We start from the raw sequence: 21575 nt of genomic DNA on the forward strand, positions 1-21575 counted from the left end.
ACAGAGTAAAATGCTGTCAACAACAACAACAACAAAAGAAAAAAAAGAAAGAAACTAAGAAAAAAAATGGACACACTAATCTTTCTTTTAAACAAAAGCCCATGCTTAGAAACAGTTAAAGAGAGGCTGTATATATGTCTTAGCCAAAGGTAGGATAAATGAACTATATTTCATAACCATACTGACACAGGCTTTTAAACACAGACCTACTCTTAAAAGGGTCCGCTTAGTATCGGCCTTATTCAAAGTAAGCTGCTGGTCTCTAAATGTTTCTATTAAATAATTTCACTTTAAGCCAGGGTGATGAACTAAAAATACAGGCAACATTGTTGGAGATGAGAGAGCCTATCAAGTGATTTCACGTAGACAGCCCACAAGCACACTACTCAGACAGGGAGGCACCAGGCGATTAGCAACCCTTTACAAAAATAGATAAATAATGCTGCAACGCACAAGCTGTCATCCAGAATGCTAGGCTGTATTCCTGAAAGGACAAGTAGAATCCGTACTTGAAGAGGCACCAGAATAAAGTCAAGTAAGGCACTAGGAGACTGTTTAAAGTATTTCCAGAGGCACAAGTAGCAGAACGCAAGTTTCTTTCCATACAACTTTTTTTCCTACTAAAAATTGATTCCTTTACTAACACAAAAGACATTCCACATTAAGACCATGATGAAACTTCAGCTAAGTCTATACACAAATTTAGAAAGGCTTGTAAAATTTTTGTATATGAAGCTAAAAACGTTAAGTTCAAAATATCACTGCTTTTCAAAAAAGTAAAACTTCTCCTTTTGTCCCTATGTAACTCACTGTTAGCCTTTAAAAAACTAAGTAACAGAGGGCATTTATATGGCTCCTTACAGATTTCATGGTACTCTCATGCACAATCTTATATCTGTATAAAATGATACAAGAAATTTTTATCTAGCAGGAGTAGTTGAAGCCTAGGACAGGGGAAGGAGATGGAAGTGAAGGCCTGCCTATCTGCTGAAGCTTCTAAAACTTGTCAAATGAGCCTCTGCCTACCTCTAGCTTGACTCTGTTTGATGACAGGACAAAGTAGATAACAAGGACTTGCTGAATTTCGAGAATTTTCCATTCATTCCACCACTCCTTGACAAGTGAATGCACACATGGTTCAAAGGGAGCCTTTGAACAAGCAGTTATTTTGAAAGACATGGTAGGTGTCTTGGCTTAATTAATTTAGCAAATATTTATGATCATTTAGCAAGACAAAATGAGACCCATGGGAGAAATAGAAAAGTTCTGCCCTACTCTATAAAAAGGTCTTCTAAGACAAACACAAAACAATATATAAAGCCTTTAACTGCTGAAAAGCAGCAATCCAGATGGACAGAAGCTGACCATGCTTTCCATCAGACAGACTCACATAGGTGAAAAGGTAAAACAGATCCTGTTTATATAACAGTACTGTGTGTTAACACCTGCAAGAACATAGGCAAATACCTAAGGCTGATTTGCCAAAGCAGGCATACACTACACTGCACATACACAGATCTACAAAGAGTGAGCACTCGCTGGGCAGTGGTGGCGCACGCCTTTAATCCCAGCACTTAGGAGGCAGAGACAGGTGGATTTCTGAGTTTGAGGACAGCCTGGTCTACAGAGTGAGTTCCAGAACAGCCAGGGCTATACAGAGAAACCCTGTCTCAAAAAACCAAAAAAAAAAAAAAAGAGTGAGCATTCACCTCCTTAAGTATCTTATTAACTGTGAGTGTGTTAAATACCAGCATTTTCCCCCCATATATTTGAATCAACATAGCATTCACAATCTTGTAATGGGTTCAAACAATTCTAAGTTGTATTTGACAATCCAAAGGCCCCAAACTAAAATGGCAACAAAGAACACATCTGAAAAGCTGGACGGACAGCATGGGACCGTGCCTAGCTGACAAAATCAACAGCTCTTCTCTCAGAAGGCTACGAAGTCCTTCAGGGCTATGGCTGCCTCAGCCCAGAGAAGACACAGATGAGAAACTTTCCTTTTTCTATAAAGTAAGAACTTAATGGGGATGGATGGAGATATATGGGGGTGGGGGGGTCCTGGGAACTGATGGGAAGTTTTGTACTGACTTTCACAGCATCTAAAGTTGGTAAAGCTCAACATTCTGCATCTTGATCTGTTAACTTTACAGAGGAAGCTAGTGCTCCAAGGCTAGTGGATCAAACACCCTCTCACATCATTAAACATCCATCACAAGCTACATGCCATACTATGTGCTGCAGACACAACTGAAGACCCTTGTTTTGGGTTGCTTGCTCTTTAATATTTTTCTTGACTATGTTTTTTTTTCCTTTAAAGAATTAAGGTATTATTCCCACATGAAATATCTTTCAACTGTGCATGTCATCATAGTTGGTATCTGTGGTGGTCTGAATATGCTTGGCTCAGGAAGAGTTGTGCCCTTGTTGGAGAAAGTGTGTCTCTGTGGGGTTGGGCTTTGAGACCATTCTCCTAACCATGTGGGTACCACTCTTCTCCTGTCTGCCTTTGGATCAAAATGGAGAACTTTTGGCTCCTCAAGCCCCAGGTCTTCCTGCATGCTGCCATGTTCCCGCTTTGATAATGGACTGAAGCTCTGAACCTGTAAGCCAGCTCCAATTAAACATCCTATAAAAGTTGCCTTGGTCATGGTCTCTCTTTACAGCAATGGAAAAGAAATCCTGACTATGACAGTAGCTGTTTCTGTTATACAGTTCACCACTGTCTGAATAGTGGTTGGGTGGGAATTGGCATTGCATTTTTAGGAGAAACACAATAAAGTTCATTTATAGGCTTTCTACAAATTAAAACGAACAAACAGCCATCATTCATATATACTGTACCAGTTTCTTAAAAACACATAAAATGCTTATTTTCTCCTTAGGGAAACTACTTAATAATCAACTATGAGCAAGAATATTTGGCTAATCAATTAATTGATTGATGACTATATCTCCATATCCACCCCACAGGGAGGGTCTGTCTGTATAGCCCTGGCTGGGCTTTGTGGGCCACGCCTTAAACTCATAAAAGATCTACAAGTGCTGGGTGACATTCAGCATGCACTACCATCTCCGGCAGATTTGTTTTTAGGGTTGTCCTATGTTCTAGAGCAAATCTAAGCTGGTGTAGCCTGAATGTGCACCTCATTAACTATGACCTAATGCTTTAAACACTATTTACAGCTTAAGAAACAAAGCTTTAGTTAAGTGGCCTTGCGTTTTCTTCTAACTATATCTTTTGGCTGCTTGAGATTTTTGTTTAAATTAAAATGGAAATTGTAGATAGTTAGGAAACTAGAGTATAGATTGTGATGATTAGACAGTCCATGTCCCTGTTCATGTTATGGTAATGGATTTGCTGTTCAGAAGGTACCACCTGACCAGAGGGTAGACGGTGAGGTGTGCAGAAGGTGTGGACATGGTGGTGCAGGCCTCTAATCTTGGCACTCAGGAGACAGAGGCAGGTGGGTGTGAGTTGAGGCCACCCTGATTTATAGAGTAAGTTCTAGAACATCCAGTGTTACACAGAGAAACCCTGTTTCAAAATAATAATAATAATAGTAATAATAATAGTAATAATAATAATAATAATAATAAGTGATATATATAAGTGGTGTGATACACACACACACACACACACACACACACACACACATATACAAAGTGGAACCTAGCTATATCCCTACTCCTAAAGTATAATTTTGAAATATAGTATGTTATTTAGGGTCATATAATTGTCTAGACTTCAAAACTATGGTATTTATGTATTAAAAAATTTTTGATTACTCTGAATACTTTCAAGCCTTTAAAAGAAAGCTTAACTATGTGGGAGAAAAGAATACATATGTATATGCTAGGAACTCTATACTCTATAAACAGTCAACTTGAACTTGTCTTTATTGTAGACTCACACAGGGAAAGAAACAAAAGCAAACATCCTTTCAAAACTACTTTTCATAAATACCCCTGCCTCAAAATTTTGTTATGGAAATTCCAAGCATATAAGATTGGAAGAATTTTGAATGACAGGCCACAGACACATCAGGGTCCAAGTTCTACCCATAGACATTTGGATGAACTTGCTAAACTAATAAGCTTAATTTCTTTACTGCCAAAAAATAACACTATAGGAGGGGCATCAACTTAAAAATGAACATTCCACAACTTTGTGGGATGGGGCTTATAATAATAGGTTAATAGATTAATAAATCAATCAAGATTAACTTGATTCAGTCAGTGTTTGTGCTGAGAATGCTCACTGGTTATGCCTCTGGAGTGGGCTTGGCAGGTGTCACACCCTATAGGTGACCCCGGAGCTGGGAACAATAAGCACAAGAACTAAGTTTCAGCCAAGCTGCTTGACTCCAAACCTTTAATGTACTTTTGGCCTCAAGACCAGAAAGCAAGAAAGATAGTGTTCATACGTTTTCACACACCGGCGGAAGGCTCAGAGATACCAACTTTCAAAAAGGTGTGTGGCAACCTCATGCCTTCAAGAAGTCCTTAGCAGAATTTGAAGGACTGATTCTCAATCTTGAAGGCCACACATTAAACCAGTACAATGCAAGATGAATAAGTGGAACCTTCACCACCAGGAAGGTCCTAACTCTAACTATGGAGTGCTTTCAGCACAGAAACAGGAAGACAAGAGGCAGGACAGAGCACCAGATGCCAGTGTCTACTGAAGATGGAAGCAGAACCAACCCACCCACTGCTCCACAGAGTTGAGCACTGCAAGCAACAGTTTCAGGGAAATCTTTGGTTGGTTAGTTGGTTTTGTTTGTTTTTAAGAGGGTTTCTCTGTGTAATCTGCCTAGGCACATGAACACTTTGCAACACTATTAACAACCTCCTGTTTCTCCATAGTGCAACAGTTTAGCCTGTAGTCTAGTCAAACCACAGATCCATCTGCTGTAGAAATATCTGAAGCTAGCCAGCCAGGCCTGGTGGTCCAGTCTATAATCCCAGTCATATGGGAGACTGAGACTAGGTTCAAGACCAACTTGGGAAACTTAAATCATGTTTCAGAATGAAAACACAGCTAAGGATAGAGTTTTGTTGACTGCCAGACACTCAGAGGAGTTCCTAGGTACAATCTTGGGAAGAAAAGATTCACTGAATTCATGCAGTGATGCAAAGAGCTATGCTGATATTTTAAGTCTCATAAAACCAATCAAAGAAGTAAATAAGAACCACGGTGACACAGATCTGTAATTAATTCCAGATGAACCTTCAGAGGTCGAGGGGACAGAAGAAGAAGGGCTGACAACTCAAGGTCAGCCTGGAACCACATAACAAGACTATTTTAAAAATAAACACATAAAGCAGGTGTGGTGGCACACACCTGCAACCCTAATACTACAGAGTAGGAAGAGGTTGCTCCAATGCTCCCAATTCGAGACCAGTTTTGTCTACTTAGCAAGCTCATATCATCTCAAAACAAAGAAGGGGGGGTGGGCAGAGAGGAGACTTGAAGGATGGCTCAGAGGTTAAGAGCATTTATTGCTCTTACAGAGAACTGGAGTTCTCTGTTCCCAGTACCCACACAGTGGCTTACAACCACCAGTTTCAGGGGATCTGAAGCCCTCTTACGATTTATGTGGACAACAAGCATCCATGTTATCCATACATATGCATTCAGGCTAAGCACTCATACAGATAAAATTTTTAAAATGAAAGAAAAACAACCTAGTTTCTGTGACTGGATTTGTGCTGGTTTATAGTGAAGAACTAGCCTAACAGATAAAAAGGAATTTCCAAGATTAACAGGGTTTGGGCCAGCCAAAGCCACATGGCAAGACTACCATCTATTCAGCTGCCATTTAAGAAATAAACTGCCCCTGGGAATAGGGAACACTGAGACAGGAGGCAAAACAACCTAGGCAATACAATGAAGCTCTGCCTCCAAACTGAAACAACTGGGTTGGGGTACAGCTCAGTTGGTAGAATACTTGCTTAACATACCTGGCTCTGGGTCACAGTACTCAGGAGGTAGGAGGAAGAAGATCAGAAGGTCAAGGTCATGCTCAGGCTACATGGAGAGTTCACAGCCAGGCAGCAATATAGAACAGGAATGGGAGGAGGAGGTTAAGAAATGACAAAATTATTTTTAGAAGCCAGCTGTGGTAACCCTTGCCTGTAATCCTAGAACCTGGGAAATGTAGGCAGGAAGACAATCAGGAGTTCAAAGCTAGTCTCAACTACATGATGAGTCCAAGAACAGTCTTTGCAAAAAAAATATACAAAGTAAATATTCCAGTTACCTTGTGTTGTTTGGATGTGAGCTACCCCCACAAGTTCACAAGCTGAACACTGCTGTCCAGCTAGCAGCCAAAGTTTAGGGAGGCTGTGGCACCTTTGAGCTTGGGACCTAACCTGGGAGAGAGTTAAGGTTGGTGGGCTCTGGCTTTCTGCTTACTGGTTACCTGACAGGTGAGTCAGTCACTTCATGCTCCCACTGCTAGGAAAGCAGCCATGCCTTCCCCCACTGTCCCACTGTGAATTGAATGAGTCCTCTTTCCCCTTCAGGTACTGTGTCAGTGATGGGAAAACCTACACGGCTGCTCCATAGTGCTTTCAGAAAGGTGTGGTAGCATCAAACCCCACAACTTTGGAGAATAAGGACAATAATTACACCAGGATCACAGTTATCAACCAGGATGCCCACTGATCCATAGACTCCAAAGCAAACCTAGGAGGTATCTTTTGGCCTTTAGAAGCTTGTAGCTAAGTAAGTCCACAATGAGGAACACCAATGATGTCTACATATGGTAGGGGTTCCATGGCCCCAAGTGTAGCAAGTGGTATCCAGTAAGCCCTTAACATTGCCTGTGACATAAAGACCACAAGCTTATGAAACAAGCAGACCATGGAGCACATATGAGTGGGGGGGAAAAAAAGCATTTAACGATTCAGGAAGAGAGCAGCAGTGGGATAATTGCTGTCAACCTGGGCACTATGTAGTATGCAGACCAGTCTAAAATCTAAAATCAACCCGGTCTTGAAAAACCAAGAGATGAGCAGGAAGAAACTGTTACCACATCAAAATGAGCAAACTAAGAAATGCCATAGAGTGGATTTTCTGTGGTAAAAAACCACCGTGTGGTCTGAAGTAAAGGGGGTTCCCCTACTGACAGCTATGCTCTTATGTGCCTGTATGCAGAGTGGGCCTTGGTACTCCTCCATCCCTGAACCACACATCCCGCCTCCAAGCCTGGGTATACAGTCTTTTAAAAAATGTATTAAACTTGTGTATTGTGTCTCTCTGGGACACACACCTGTGGAAGTCACAGAACAACTTGTGAGAGTTGGTTCTCTTCTTCTACCATGTTTGGCAATTAGGTGCCTTTACCAGGTAAACTGGCTTTGCTGGCTCACAAGTTCTAAACTGAAGTATGCCAGTACTAACTCAAAAGTGCAACACACATAGGAATCCCAGAGCAAGCTTGTCCTCAAGCACAGTGGTTTTATTTTGCACCCATAAGAGATTTAGTAACTAGTCCAACAGGATGAGTGGGTATACAACACCCAGCTTCATCACCTGGAACCCATCCGAGCTGCAGGATTTCAGAAACACAACTGATATCAGTCTGAGCATGTGTAGAAGAAAACAGAAACATCTGCATTTCGACAGCTCCTCACCTCTTTTGTGTAGAATTTTCTTTTCATATTATAAACAAATCGGTGGATCACCAGTTATCATCTGAGGCAGAGGTGGCAGGTCTCTGAGTTTGAAGCCAGTCTGGTCTACAGGGCAAGTTCCAGGACAGCCAGGGCTACACAGAGAAACTCTATCAAAAAAACAAAACCAACCAACCATAAAAACCTACAGAAGCACTTGGAGGTATGCTTGTCACTGCTGCTGATCTTTCCAGGTATGTCCTGGGAATGTCTACTTAGAAGTGCAGGACAATGATGCTTCACTGATTCACACTCCCATAGTCACCCCAGTCAATTCTTCATCCTCACAGCTAGTCAGCTCTCCTGGAGCACATTCTGACAACAGCCATGGTTCTGGGTGGCATTCATCCCCTGGATGGCATTCCCCCACTGAACAAAATGAAGATGAGATCTACTGACATGGACAAATAAGGTGCTCTCCAAAAATACCTCTATGACCATGGTTAATACAGGGGGCAGGGCAGGACACTAGTCTGAGAAAGTGACAATGGTCCATTAATACCAAGCATAAGCGACTTCATTGAATTAGCCATTAAAAAGCACCTGGGATGTGTGTGAGAATAAGGATTTGATACGAGTGCCTTTTTAAGCACAAGGACGTGAGTTTGACCCTCAGAGCCCACAGAGGAAAAGGTAGGGACCCAAGGGTGGGAAGTGTAGACAGGTGGGTGGGTACATCCCTCTGGCTCCATGGCCAGACAGCCAGTCTAGCCTACTCAGAATAAAAAGGTGAACAGTACCAAGAATGACTTCTCTGGTCTCTGCATACACATGTATATCCAAAAAAGGAAGCACAGCCACCAGGCGCACAACTAATTAAACACACAGCAGCGCCGTTCCTACTGTCACCTGCTCCATGAAAGAACTCATGTTTTTGTTTTAACTGATTTACATTTTATTGCATTATGATGAGAAAAGATACATAATTTTAATTTATCTGAATTTGTTAACATTAAAAACATATTTTAAGTAAACAGAATTACATCGAATTCTTCTTTCCTTTTTGTACCCCAACTCCTCCCAGAGACCCCCCTTCAATACCTGCAGTACTTTTAAAATTTTATCATACTCTTTAAAGTTTATAAAACATTATAATAAAAATGAGTATTATAAAAGTTGTTTGATATAAAACAATAATCAACTGAACAGTCTTATGTGGATGCTTGTCTACAGCAATACTGAAAATACATGTTTATCTCAATATAAATTTTAAATAACTCCAAACATATTAACTGTATATTTTAAAATAATATATCACTATTAGTTGTTTTAAAGAAATGAACATATAAGTCTTTTTGTTTGTTTTGTTTTTAGTAGAGCTTAAAAATCTTGGCTCTTACTGTGGTACAAACCCAAAATAAGAACAATTTTTAGACATTGGAGAGTTCATTGTAATAAGGCTGTACTTCAATGACCCTCATGTCACCAAAGGATTTTATCTCCATCGTAGCTAAGCTGAGAGTTGACAGTTCTGCTGCACCAAGGAATGAATTGCAGGCACGATTTTTGGATACAGATTTCCTGCTATGGTCAAGCTATTTGACTTGAGTGATTCTCTTCATTCTCAGCCCAAAGGGAACAGGTTACATTCATTTAAGAAATAGTGTGTGTGCTGGGCAGTGGTGGTTCATACCTTTAACCCCAGCACTTGGGAGGCAGAGGCAGGCGGATTCCTGAGTTCAAGGCTAGCCTGGTCCACAAAGTGAGTTCCAGGACAGCCAGGGCTATAAAGAGAAACCGTCTTGAAAAAACAAAAAAACAAAACAAAACAAAAAAGACACTGTCACGTACAAACAGGAAGGACGTGTATACGGATTGTACAACTGGACCCATTTCTCCAATTATCAAATTAGAGAGACCACTGGATGATAGCCAACAAATTTCTAATTCCTCATATTTTTGAATTTCAATTGATTATGATATGTTGGTAATATCAATTTTCATAAGTCTAGGCAGTGCCCTGAGCAGACCCACAACATCCAGAAGAACTCATGTAAACACAAGAAATGAACCCCAGGAGGCCCTGATATCCAGATACCTAGTATCCATGCACACTCATGTCTGCATCGCGTGCACATGTACACACACGAATATTTGTAGTAGTTCACAAAGAAAAGTCACTTAGAGATCCATTCATTTTTCACTGTCTTGGGATTCAGAGGCGGAGAGGGCAGCTATGACCTACCTCTGTGTCTTCACAGCTCTTACTCAGCAGAGAGGTTACACAAGTATGGAGTGGCAGGGTTGTATTTCTATCGCTTGGAAGGCTGAGACAGAAAGACTGCCCAGAGTTCAAGGCTAGACTGGGCTACATAGTGAACTCAGGCCAGGCCAACCTATGTGGGACCTGCCTTAATAAGCAAGATACACATCTTTAGTTTAAGTATTTAGGAGGCAGAGAGGGAGGCAGGCAGAAAATCTCTGAATCTAAAGACAGCCTGGTCTACACAGGCAATTCTGGGGCAGGCCCTTTCTGAAAACAAAACTAAGGCTTGCTACCAAGCCCTGACAACCTGAGTTCCAACCCTGAAGCTAAGACAAGGAAAGGAAAGAACCATGTATTACGGGTTGTCATGTGACCTAAACACGTGGACACTACATAAATGTGACTTAGTAAACATAATAATAAAATCTCTACCAAGTCAAAGCACTTGGTACATTTGTGTTCCCTAATGGGGCTAGAGGCTCTGTGTTCTGTTACTGAGTACAGCCAAGAATATGGATAAAGTCACTGATAGTTCTAGAACACTGGTACCCAACCCAGTGTTCACGCCAGTTACATTACTCAAGGTCACTAGGGAAAAGACCGAAAGACTTTCATTTAGAGAGACAGGCAGAAGTAACGATGATGCCAACATTCATGGTCTCTGCCAGCCTCAGGGTATTGGTGCTGTGAAGTCAAGAAGGCAAAGTAAACTGAAGAAGGGGATGAGACAGCCCAGAGGTGAAGGTGCATCAGTCAACTCAGAAAGGGGACCACGAAATCAAGAAGGAACGCACTCTCCCACTCTTGCATGCTAGCTCCCCACCTCTCTTATCTGGAGGGTTCACTTGCAGTCAGGGCTAGCTTGTAGACCTTGGCATATAATTCAGGCTGGCCTCAAAACAGCAATCCTCCTGTCTCAGTTTCCCAAGGGCTGGGATTACAAGCATATACTTACTACCTTGCCTAGCAAAAATAAGTATCTTCGAGAGGGACAAAAATCAACTAAGCCATTAAAAGCCAAAGTTGAAGAGGTTTTGGAATTGATAAGAAAATCAAAGATCAGGGCTGGAGAGATGGCTGAAGAGTTAGGAGCGCTGACCACTTCCAGAGAAGGCAGAACCATGGTTCAATTCCCAGAACCACACCCACAGGGCAGCTCACAACTGTCTGAAGCTCCAGTTTCAAGAATCTGACCACCTCACACAGACAGACACACAGGTAGGCAAAACCCCAATGCACATAAAAAATCATTAAAAGGAAAGAAGCCAACATGATCAAACTAAGAAAATCAAAGACCCTGACAAATCGCAGGAATATAGGAGGACTCCTCTGAGAACCTGCAAAACCATGAGGAACTTCCCTCACACTGAGATGGCCAAACGCCTGCTTTTACAAGTTTTAACAAGTACAGACCTGGGCTCCTCATGAAAGAACACAAAAACTAGCGTTCCTAAGAGCTGTGGAAAGTAGCTTTAACTCATCAGTAAAACTAGAAACTAGAGTAAAAGAGGATCTAGCCCTCAAAGCTCTACAACCCAAACTGCTCTCTGCAGATTTCTGCACGGTGAGCAAGAGTGACCAAACCAAGGGAGGGAATTAGAGTCCAACTAAGTGAGCAGTGTCCCGCAGTGACAGCCCACAGCCAGCCCCTAGGACTCTAAAACCACAAACTGAAGTCATTCAGATCGGGAACACAAAGAGCTCTTGGCAAGAGTCCAAGGAGGGGGAAAAAGCAACAATTCTAAAGAAAATGTAAAAGTTGTTCAGGAAAAAAAAAAAAAATCACAGTAATTATTACACATCTCTGCTATAGGAAAACCCCAAATAAATAGTCCTAACAATATTAAAAAAACAATAAATAAATACATAAATATCTAGCAGTTATTCCAGGAGGGCAAAGGAAGGGGATAAGGAAAACTAAACAGAAGAACAGCACATTTTACAAGTTTCTAAGAGCATGCTCGCAAGGGCATGTCGGTGAGGTGGCTACCGCCCAACTCTCAATGTAAAAGGCAGATATGGGAGCTGCACCTTCACTTTTAGTACTGGCCAGGGGCTAGAGAGGAGTCCTAGGGCTCCAGGTCAGTGAGAAACAGAGCCTGCCTTGAGAATGCTGACACGCACTAATATACACACAGACATACATGCCCATCAAATCAACCCTAGGTTTATAGAGGGGAAAAAACACCTAAAAGGCTCACAAGTGTTCACCTCTAGAGAAGCCAAAGGAGGGCTGCTGCTTTTTGGTCTGACCGAAAGGGACTGAGGCCCTTTCTAAACTGACCTGTAACTTCCTTCAAATTAAATCCCAAACTACTGGTCTGTAAATAGAACTGATATGGGAAACAAGTATCTTCCAAGTATTCTCATCAACAGGCCCAGGTGTCCTCAGCCAGGCCTCTGCTCAGTTCTCTGACTCTTCACAGTAGTGTTACCTCTGAGGCTAAAAGCAATACACTTTGGATTTGCCACAAGGTACCTCCTATCTAGGTTCCCAAGTGGTAAAAAGGAAGAAAACCAATTCCCGAATGCTCTGACCCCCATATACACCATGACAATATACATGTACATGAACGGACACATGCACAGACACATGCCCGTTGTATCAGTTCCATGAAGGAGAAAGGTAAGTGAGGGCAATGTCTTTTTTTTTTTTTTTTTACAAAAAGCCCATCTCCTCTTGCCCCGCCTCTTTGACAGCTGCCCCATGGTGTCCTCTTCAAAGGCAGCTTCATATCCCAGACACCACAGGATCCTGGAGAAGTTGAGTCTGTCAAAACAACACTCCAAAAATGCACTCAACTGGCATGGTAACACACACTGGTAACCAGTGACAGGAGGATTAGCTAGAGTTCAAGGTCATCATGGGATGCCTGGAGGGTAAAGCAGGCTACCCTGGGGCACTCACAAGATCACCTTATACACAGTACCTCTTTCTAAATAGACACACACACACAACTTAAAAGCCTAAAACACACACACACACACACACACACACACACACACACACACACACACAAAAACAGAGCTAACCTCTACCCTAGAGCCTTAAGGCAGAAGACCAGGTAAGTAAAACAAAACCATTAAGGGTCTAATTTACATTCTTTCTCTAACTGCAACTAAAAATATTTCTTTTCGCTGGGTGGTGGTGGTACACATGGGCGTACACCTTTAATCCCAGCACTTGGGAGGCAGAGGCAGGCAGATTTCTGAGTTCAAGGCCAGCCTGGTCTATAGAGTGAGTTCCAGGACAGCCAGGGCCATACAGAGAAACCCTCTCTTGAAAAACAAAAAACAAAAAACAAAAAACAAAAAAAAAATTCTTTACATTACTAAAAAAAGCTGACTTCAGGGTTTCAGAAAGGTTTTGTTCTACATTGTTTTAAAGTGTCAACTACTGCTAGTGTGGGTGGTCGATGACTTTAATCCCACTACTTGGAAGAGAGGCAGAGGGATGGATCTCTGAGCTTGAAGCCAACCTGGTCTACAGAGTGAATTATAGGATAGCCAGAGCAACATACTGAGACTCTGTCTTAAACATTTCCCCAAACAACACACACACAAAGAAAAACAAAACAAAACAAAACAAAACATTGTGTCAACTACTAAAATGCTACTCATGAAAAGCATGTATGATTTGTGTTGGTATGCAGCTAAGCTAAATGTTGAATAACTTTCAAAAAATCTGAGAAAATAACTCCTTGAAATAATGGAATGATATACTCTAGTTAATAACTTTTACATACTTTTTACAAAACCATTCAAAACCATAATCCTTTTAATTTATCCTCTATCTTCTTTTTTTCTTTTTTTGGAGACAAGGTCTCTCCATGCAGCCTGGCCCGGTTTCTCTGTTTCTGCTGGGTGCACTACCATAGCTGGTTCCTATCTTTTTTTCAAACTGACCATTACACTGTTTGTGAGAAATGAGAGACAGTGAAAGACACCACAAATGAAGGCACGTGTGAAGATCAGACAACTTTGTGGAGTTGTTTCTCCTCCTACCTTGGATCTAGGGATCGAAGCCAGGTCATTAGTTTGCTGAACATGGATTTTACCGCTAAACTATCTCACTGACTTTATCTGCACCTCCCATCACACTCTGCCCTAGGTGGCCTGGGAAGCTTGAGCAATCCAAAGGCCTTGTGCTTGCTGTATCAGAGCTACATTCCCAGCTGCTAAAATATCTACAACTGTCAACAAAACACAGCCCGAAAAACTGTGAATCTCAAAGACTGGCTCTATTCAGAAAATAACACAGACACATGATACACACAAACAAATCTTTTTAAAACTATTAGAAACAATGTATATCTACAAATGTATTAAATCACTGTATCATATCTGGCACATCAAATTCTGACGCCTCCATGGTACACAGTTTACAATAAGTCTTTTGTACTTGGCAATGGTTACAAGGTACCAGATTCAATAAAATAAACTGAAAAGTAGGAGCAACCCTTGCAACCAAAGATATTATAGAATGCTAATTCAGGAAGTTATTCAGCAGCTTATAAAAGAAATAGGAAGTTGTTGATGAACTACTTTAAGAACTATTTCCTACAGGAAAACCTGCAGAAGTGCTGAGCTATAAAGAGAATTGATTCTTTTAAATTAAAAATTCAAGGTACTATGGTGAAATTAGTTTCAAACAATAAGTCAGTAAGTTCAGTGGCAAAGATGTAGTAACATCTACAAAGACTGAGCCCTTTTCAGGCACAGCATAATGTCCAGAGTCTGGGTTCCTGTCCAGAATAAAGCTGCCTGAATTATAGATCCACCCCTATAATTTGCCAATATAAAGTCCAAGTCTCTAGATCTCACTGACCTAGGGCGGGCTTTAACACCAATCATGGTAATTAGACAGATTGGCCTTGAAACTGGAGGATGGGCCAACTGACTTCCAAACTCATTCATCTACAGTCACAAGGCAACAATTAGCTGTTCCCAAGTCAACAATTCTCCCAGATCTCTCAAGTTACATCATCTTGCCAGCTTGGACCATTTGGGGTTAGAATTCTTCCTGCCAAGTATAAATCTCAAGAAATGACATACTTTGTACCATAAAAGTTAGTTCCAGTAAGTACCTAAAAAGATGAAGGAAGGGGTTAGTTTTCATGGCTGGAATGAGCTCAAGTTCAGAAGCTATCAGATCTTCATCCCTCAGCTGGCTGGACAGAAGTATCCTTTTGAAAATGTTATTAAGCTATTGTTTATGCATCTCTGCGTGCACATGAGCATGGATATGGACACACCACAGTTCTGTATACAGAATGTCTGAGGACAACACTCAGAGTCAGTCCCTTCCTTCCATTACATGGGACTTTACAAGAACCTCAAACAAGAGGAAAGTATTGACTGTGAAGAGAACAATTCTAAAAATGAAGATAGCTACTTGGCACCAAAGCTGAGTTTTTTACCATCTCTAACTCACAGCCAGGGTAGATGTTAATGTCATGCATCTGTTTGGTGCCCAAAGTTCCTTATGGCAACTACACTTACCACCAGTGAAACCAGCTGGGAGAGAAAAAGTTCTGCTTCACATCTCTTTTCCAAACTGCATACTGTTGACAAAGCAGTTTAGTCTTCAGAAACTACCAAAGACTAGACAACATCTTCTCCACGTGATCTTTATCAGACCCAGTGACTCAGCTCACCTGCTGTAAGGTTACCCCCTCAGGCCCAAAGCCATCTACTTCAGAGCATAGTGTGAGAGGCTCTGCAGACCCAAAAGCACATTGACCACAGAAGCAGCTCAGAAACAGTGAGTTTCCTCACTTCCTGCTAGTGTCTACTTCCCAAGGAAAGCTCTCCCACTCCTTTGTAGGAAGTCACAGTTTGACCCAGTTTACCTTCTTTCCAGCCTCCTTGGAAAGGAGTGAGGGTGTCGAGTGGGGAGATGGAGCCAGTATGCAGTACCTACACAGCTCCAAAAAATGACCGCTCACTTAAATAATGAAAATGCAGATGTCACCAAACAAGCAATTTCAAGAAAACACAAAATTTTAAGAGCAGTATAAATGTCGCTCTTTAACCTTCTGCTCACAGCCCAGCCACAACACAGGACCTGCAGGCTACTAAACAGTTTAAAATCTCCCCAGGTCAGCAAGGGGACACAGCAGGGAGGAGGTCAGCAAGTCTAAGCCTTTCTTTTCCTCCCTAACAACCTGGTTTGTTTCCCCTCACTTCCCCTTCAGGACACAACTCTCACAGCCTGCCCCTCTTCCAAGTCATTTACTTTGGAGGCTGCTTAAAGGAGGAATGGTCTGGTTCCTGTGGATGAGTTTGCCAGGCTTGTGTGTACTTTCCAGTCTCAGGCCCTTTATTGTTCTCCTTGTAACCTGACCCTTTGAAATGAGTACCAGCACATCAGAAAAAGTTTTTTAAAAAAGACGTTACAGGAGGAAAAATGGCAACAACAACAACAACAACAACAAAAAAGGGTGGGGGTGGGATCCCTTTCCAAGATCAAGATCAAATCTCTTCCAGTCCTCCTGAAGTATCTATCCTGAGTCTATATCCTTACATTATAAAGTAGTAAGCAAAATGGGGCATCTTGTACAAGCCTTTAAGCCCAGCACTTGGGAGGCAGAGGCAGGACAATCTGAGTTAGATTAGCATGGTCTACAAAGCAAGTTACAGAGAAACCCTGCCTGGAAAACCAAAATTAAACACAAAGTAGCAACCCACTCAAGATAATCAACTGAAAATAGAGATCCAGGCAGGGGTGGGAGAGGCTGGAGGGAGGGGTGTCACACACAAAACAATGTTGTTACTGGTGTCCCCATCCAATAAAACCACTACATTTCCTGTGGATTGTTAGACAAATCTGAATCAAAATGAGCATTGTTCTTCACAGCATTATCTCAACCCAGTTAACCAACTCAAAGAACAATCCAACAATCTGCAGTCTGTAACAGCCAGTCGAGATACTCTGACACTCTTGATTCAAATAAGCTCTAAAAAATTAGTTTTACTTCCAGTGTCAAAAGTAGAGGGGATAAAATTTCATTTTGTCCTTTTCAGAGGAATGTAATTTGCCATTTTGTTAAGACAAGAAGACTGGGGTGGGAGGTGGGCAGTGGTAAAGAAGAGGTCTTGCTTACATTTTCCCAGAGCAGATACTGCTTTTGAAGGCAAAGTGTGTTACCACATGATTGGAGACCAAACCTCACAACTAATGTTTTCTTCACATTTTGAGGGGAAAATTTGTTAAATGACATAAAAAATACAGCTAAAGTATTTGTTGTTTCACAATTTAAGCACTGTAAAGTCATCTCTTCCAAGTACTATATTTCCTTCTCTACCTATCATTTATGCTGAAAGAATGCACAAGGTCCTGGTTTAAAGACCCCCGCACCCCCCCTCAGACAGACACAAACATGGTGGGGAATGCACAATAGAGATAATATAACACATATCTACGCCAGGTTTGGGTTTTTTGTTTGTTTGTTTTGTGCCTGGCTAATTAACAAATCCGGTACAAACTCAAAATGAGATTATCTCATTTTGCCACAAAGCGAAAAGGCTCTGAACCAGGGGGAAAAAAAAGCAGGCTTTCAAGATATGACCAACCCTAAAGAGAGGGTGGGTGTGTGTGTGTGTGTGTGTGTGTGTGTGTGTGTGTGTGTGTGTGTGTGTGTAGAGACACAGAGAGCAAGTGAGCTGGGGTTGCAGCTCAATGGTAAAGTATGCTGGTTTACCATTTATTTACAAGGCTGAGTTCCATCTTTAGCAGCAGCAAAGTAATAAATGAATAAAGTCATCCCTACACTGCCACTTCCCAGCACTGTCTTCACTTACTTTAAGAAGTACCTCTGACCAGACGAGGTCTTGGCCATCTCCCAGCCTGCTGGCAGTGGTACATCATCAGGGATCTCAAAGGAGGACTGCCGGAGATGTTGAGCTGCAGGGGTGGCAGCAGGGCCAGACACAACGCCACTGGCTGTGAGTGTCGAAGGAGAAACGGCACCCAGCTGCAGGGAAGCTGGAGAGGAGTGAGCTCGAACATGCTGTGGAGTCAGAGCTCCGGCAGAGCCCGCATCAGTACTGGCCTATTAGGAATAACAAGATAAAAATTGACAATAAAGACAATAGCACCTACCCTAACTTCCAAATAAAATGTCATGACAAGCAAATAATCTAAGTATCAAATGCAAACTTTAATGTTTAATTTCTTACACAAAGGAACACAGGTATCCAAATAGACCACTTTTAAGTTACAGAAATTTAATAGACATCATGTTATTTTACTGATGAACAGTCCACCTGAATGAATGTCTACCGCCTAGACAGTGTGAAAACAACAAATACTAGGCATAGTAACTTTATTTAGTGGTAGAAAATAATGCTTATCCCACACAACCCAAAACAATCAGTACTTTTTTCTAAGCAGTGTGGTTGCTTTTCCAGGTCCTAGAACAAAACCTGGGGACGACTGTGCACTTTTTTCATTGTTTTAAATATCTAATGTCCCTCCGTCTGTCACTTTTTTGACTGTGAACAAATGTGATCAATAAGTCAACCATTATAAATTATACAACATTTAATGACTTCAAAGGCTCAGAACTGCACCAATGCTAAAAGCTCCCCAATGAAGAGAATAATAGGCTAACCCTTTTTGTGACTAGAGGATAAAGACTTTACCAATTCAATTATAATTTGTGGATTCCCACACATATAACAGCAGGGGGAGGGCGAAAGGAAAAATCTGCAAAGACCCCAATGATTCGAATTTGGGTGAATTCCTTGCAGATCCCTGTTAGACAGGTATCAGGAATAAACTTGTCTGTAAATTAGTTTTTCCAAGCCAGAGGACGTAGGGATATAAGAATTCTCAGGCAGGGGCCTGGAGATGATTATTTACAAACTCAGATACAATTATTCATATTCTATTCCTTTTATTGGAATTAGGGTTTATCAAAACGTTTTTCTAGATTCATGTTGATAAGGAAACTTAAAGAACCCTGCAATCATTTAAAGCCCCATAGCAAAAACCCTGAGTTTCCAGATAGATTAAATGTTAGGAAATCATTGGCACACAGAAAAGGTAAATTTCTTGACGAACAGCTCTCTTAAAACGCTTAGTGAAGGCAAATGTACCCACGAAGGGCTCAGTGGAAGCCGGTATTACAAGTACACTTTCCCGGGTTCATTCCTTCTGACTTCTAAGTTCTACAAAATGGAGCGTTCAATCTGCGTGTTCCTTCAAAGTTTCTCCAGCCGTTTCTCGATTGCATGCCAACATACATTTAGTTCAGTGAGTACAGAAACCCTTGTGGGGGAAGGAGCAAATAGTATATAGGTCTACTGTTGTTACAAATGAAGAGTTTATTTAGGCTAGCAGCTAAATAACTTTTCCTTCCTCCTTAAGAGGCTTTTTTGTAGGGAGGTTAATCGAGATTTTCCGCGCTCCAAAAGCCCGGTTTTACAGCAGGCCTGCCCAGGAGGGGGGCTGGAGTGGGGGCGGCAACTCTTCTTCCCACTCAAGTTACAGCCCGAGTGGGCTAACGACATGGCAGTGTTTGGAAAACCAATTAAGTTTTGGGCAAAGTTCCTGTGCTGGTTTAGCCTAAAGCAAGTTCTTTAAAAATTAAGTAATTAAAAGCGGGGAGAGCGACACTAAAGAAATCTACCAGGACCTATCGGAATGTTAATACTTTGAAACGGTTTCACTTCTGTGTTGGATCCAGTTGGGAAAATAACCAGGCGTCGTGGATGTGGATAAGCAGCCATGTTCACATCCGCAGTCACTTAAAAAGCAATGGCGAGCCTGGAATTAGTCATTGCTTCCCAAACATTACCTTTAATCACAGTTTGGCCAGGCAGAACTCGGCCTATGAGTCAACCGGCAACGCGCTATCAAAGGCCGGCGCAGAAACCTCTGCACCGCGAGCGCAGCCGAGCTCCTGCGCAACGCACAGACGTGGCTCATTTAAAAGCTTTCGGGCCGAACAGTAAATAATAGGTTACGATTAGGAAAGGGACACGTGAGCCCACCGAGTGGGAAAGGGTCCCGCCCGCGCGAGTTCCAGGGCACGGCGGGGGCGAGCGAGGGGCGAGAGGGAGCTCCGCCAACTCTCGGGATCGCCCGGGCTGGGGAGCCGGAACCCTGCACCGGGACTGACCGCGCCTGGGCCGCGAGAGCAGAAAAGCTTTCGGGAGAGGGAGGGGGAGGGGACGGTGAGAAGGAACCAGAAACTCAATGGACCGGTTCAACCCCCCACCCCTCACCGACGAGGGAAAACAAGAGAGCAGTTAGCGCGGCTCCACCGGAGACTCCAGCGGCGCGGGAAGGGGAGGCCCCGTACCCCCGGGCTGGGGTCCCGCACTAGACGCCGGGCCCCCTCCCCCTCCTCGCCTCCCCTCCCCTCCCCCCGTCGAAGCGAAGGTGCGGAGCGGCGGCGCGCGCATTGTGCAGCCCCCCGCGACCGCCAGCTCCGCGAAAACAACCCCCGGTACCGCGCCCCCACTCGGCCCCGGGCCCCGGGGGTCACCCTTACCTGTCGCGAGTGGGACTTGGGCTCAGGCGGCTTGAAGAAGGAGTCGGGCAGCTTGCGGAGCCGCATGGGCACGGTCTGAGGCACGTTGGCCGTCTTGGGGTTCATGACGGCGTTGAAGAGCGCCTCCAAGTCGGTCTCCGAGTCCCCGCGGACGTGCACGACCTGGTGGCCGGCCGGGGGTGCGGGCGGGGCCGCGGGGGTCCCGGCCGGAGACACGGTCGGCGGCGCAGGGCCTTGCGGGGCCGGCTGGGGCGGCGGCTGTTGCGCGGGCTCCATGGCTGCGGCCTCGTTCGACGCTCGGGGCGCTGCGCTCAGGTTCGGGGGGCCGCGACGCGCGCCCGCATCGCCCTGCACTCCTTGCCCGAGGCCGCCTCCCCTCCCCTCCCCTCCGCGAGCTCCTTCCTTCCTCCCTTTCTTTGCCCCCGGCCGCGGCGGCGTCCTAACTGAGACAGAAACTTCGGCTTCCAGACGCCCAAACTAAAAAGTTGCGAGGAGCGCCCGCCCGCCCGCGCGCCTCGCGGGCTCCGCCTCCTCGACGCTCTTCCTTCCTCTGCGCGCCCGCCCGCACCGAATCCGCAGCCCGCGGCCCCCGGGGAAACTTTCCCTGCGCGGCGCTACATTCCTGCAGACTCCCGGCCTCACGTGACCCGGGGGCGACCGCGCTGCGTGCGCACCCACCGGCCAGCCCCGAGCCGCACGACTGCGGGTGCGGAGCCCGCCGGACCCGAGCGCAACGCCAAGGCCGCCGCGAGGAATCGGGACAGCCGGCTGAGTAGGCTGGATGCAAAGGCGACACGGTTCACCCGCACTGATTTTAATCCGGTCCGCGTTTTAACGTGGATTCCATTTACCACCAAGTTGTAGAAGAAACAACAAAACACTTGAGGGCGGGTGCAAATGATTACAAAGTGAAGCTTGGAGAGCAGGAGTTGCACTCCGAGTACTTTACGAAAAGAAACATTGTATTACTTTTTAAGTTTTGTTTTAAACAAGCTTAACTCTAGCCAAGGATATCCTCAACTCCAGACAATCTTTGTGCCGCAGCTTCCACAGACAGCTAGGATTCCAAGCGAGGGCCTCTGCTAGCTCGGTTTTTGTAGGTTCATAGGTCCATCTGTCTCTGTCTCTGTCTCTGTCTCTGTCTCTGTCTCTGTCTCTGTCTCTGTCTCTGTCTCTCTGTC

General features: G+C 43.6%; 1 protein-coding gene across 8 annotated transcripts in view; it reads right to left on the reverse strand.

Moving 5' to 3' along the window:
* The window catches only part of Yap1 (Yes associated protein 1), a 78176-nt gene extending 57230 nt beyond the window's left edge, over positions 1-20946 (reverse strand). For 3 of the 8 annotated variants that reach the window (XM_031345932.1, XM_031345938.1, XM_031345934.1), the window contains exons 1-2: positions 20395-20942; positions 17696-17946 (exon numbers count right to left, since the gene is read on the reverse strand). In XM_031345932.1, coding sequence (XP_031201792.1) covers positions 17696-17946; positions 20395-20670 — 527 coding nt within the window. In that variant the 5' untranslated portion in view covers positions 20671-20942. Of the gene's footprint in view, positions 1-17695; positions 17947-20394 lie in introns of all 8 variants that reach the window. The other 5 variants (XM_031345931.1, XM_031345936.1, XM_031345937.1 and 2 more) reach the window with 5 other exon arrangements.
* Positions 20947-21575: the final 629 nt, after the last annotated feature.

This window comes from Mastomys coucha, unplaced genomic scaffold, assembly GCF_008632895.1.
Source record: "Mastomys coucha isolate ucsf_1 unplaced genomic scaffold, UCSF_Mcou_1 pScaffold23, whole genome shotgun sequence".
NCBI classification, from domain to species: domain Eukaryota; kingdom Metazoa; phylum Chordata; class Mammalia; order Rodentia; family Muridae; genus Mastomys; species Mastomys coucha.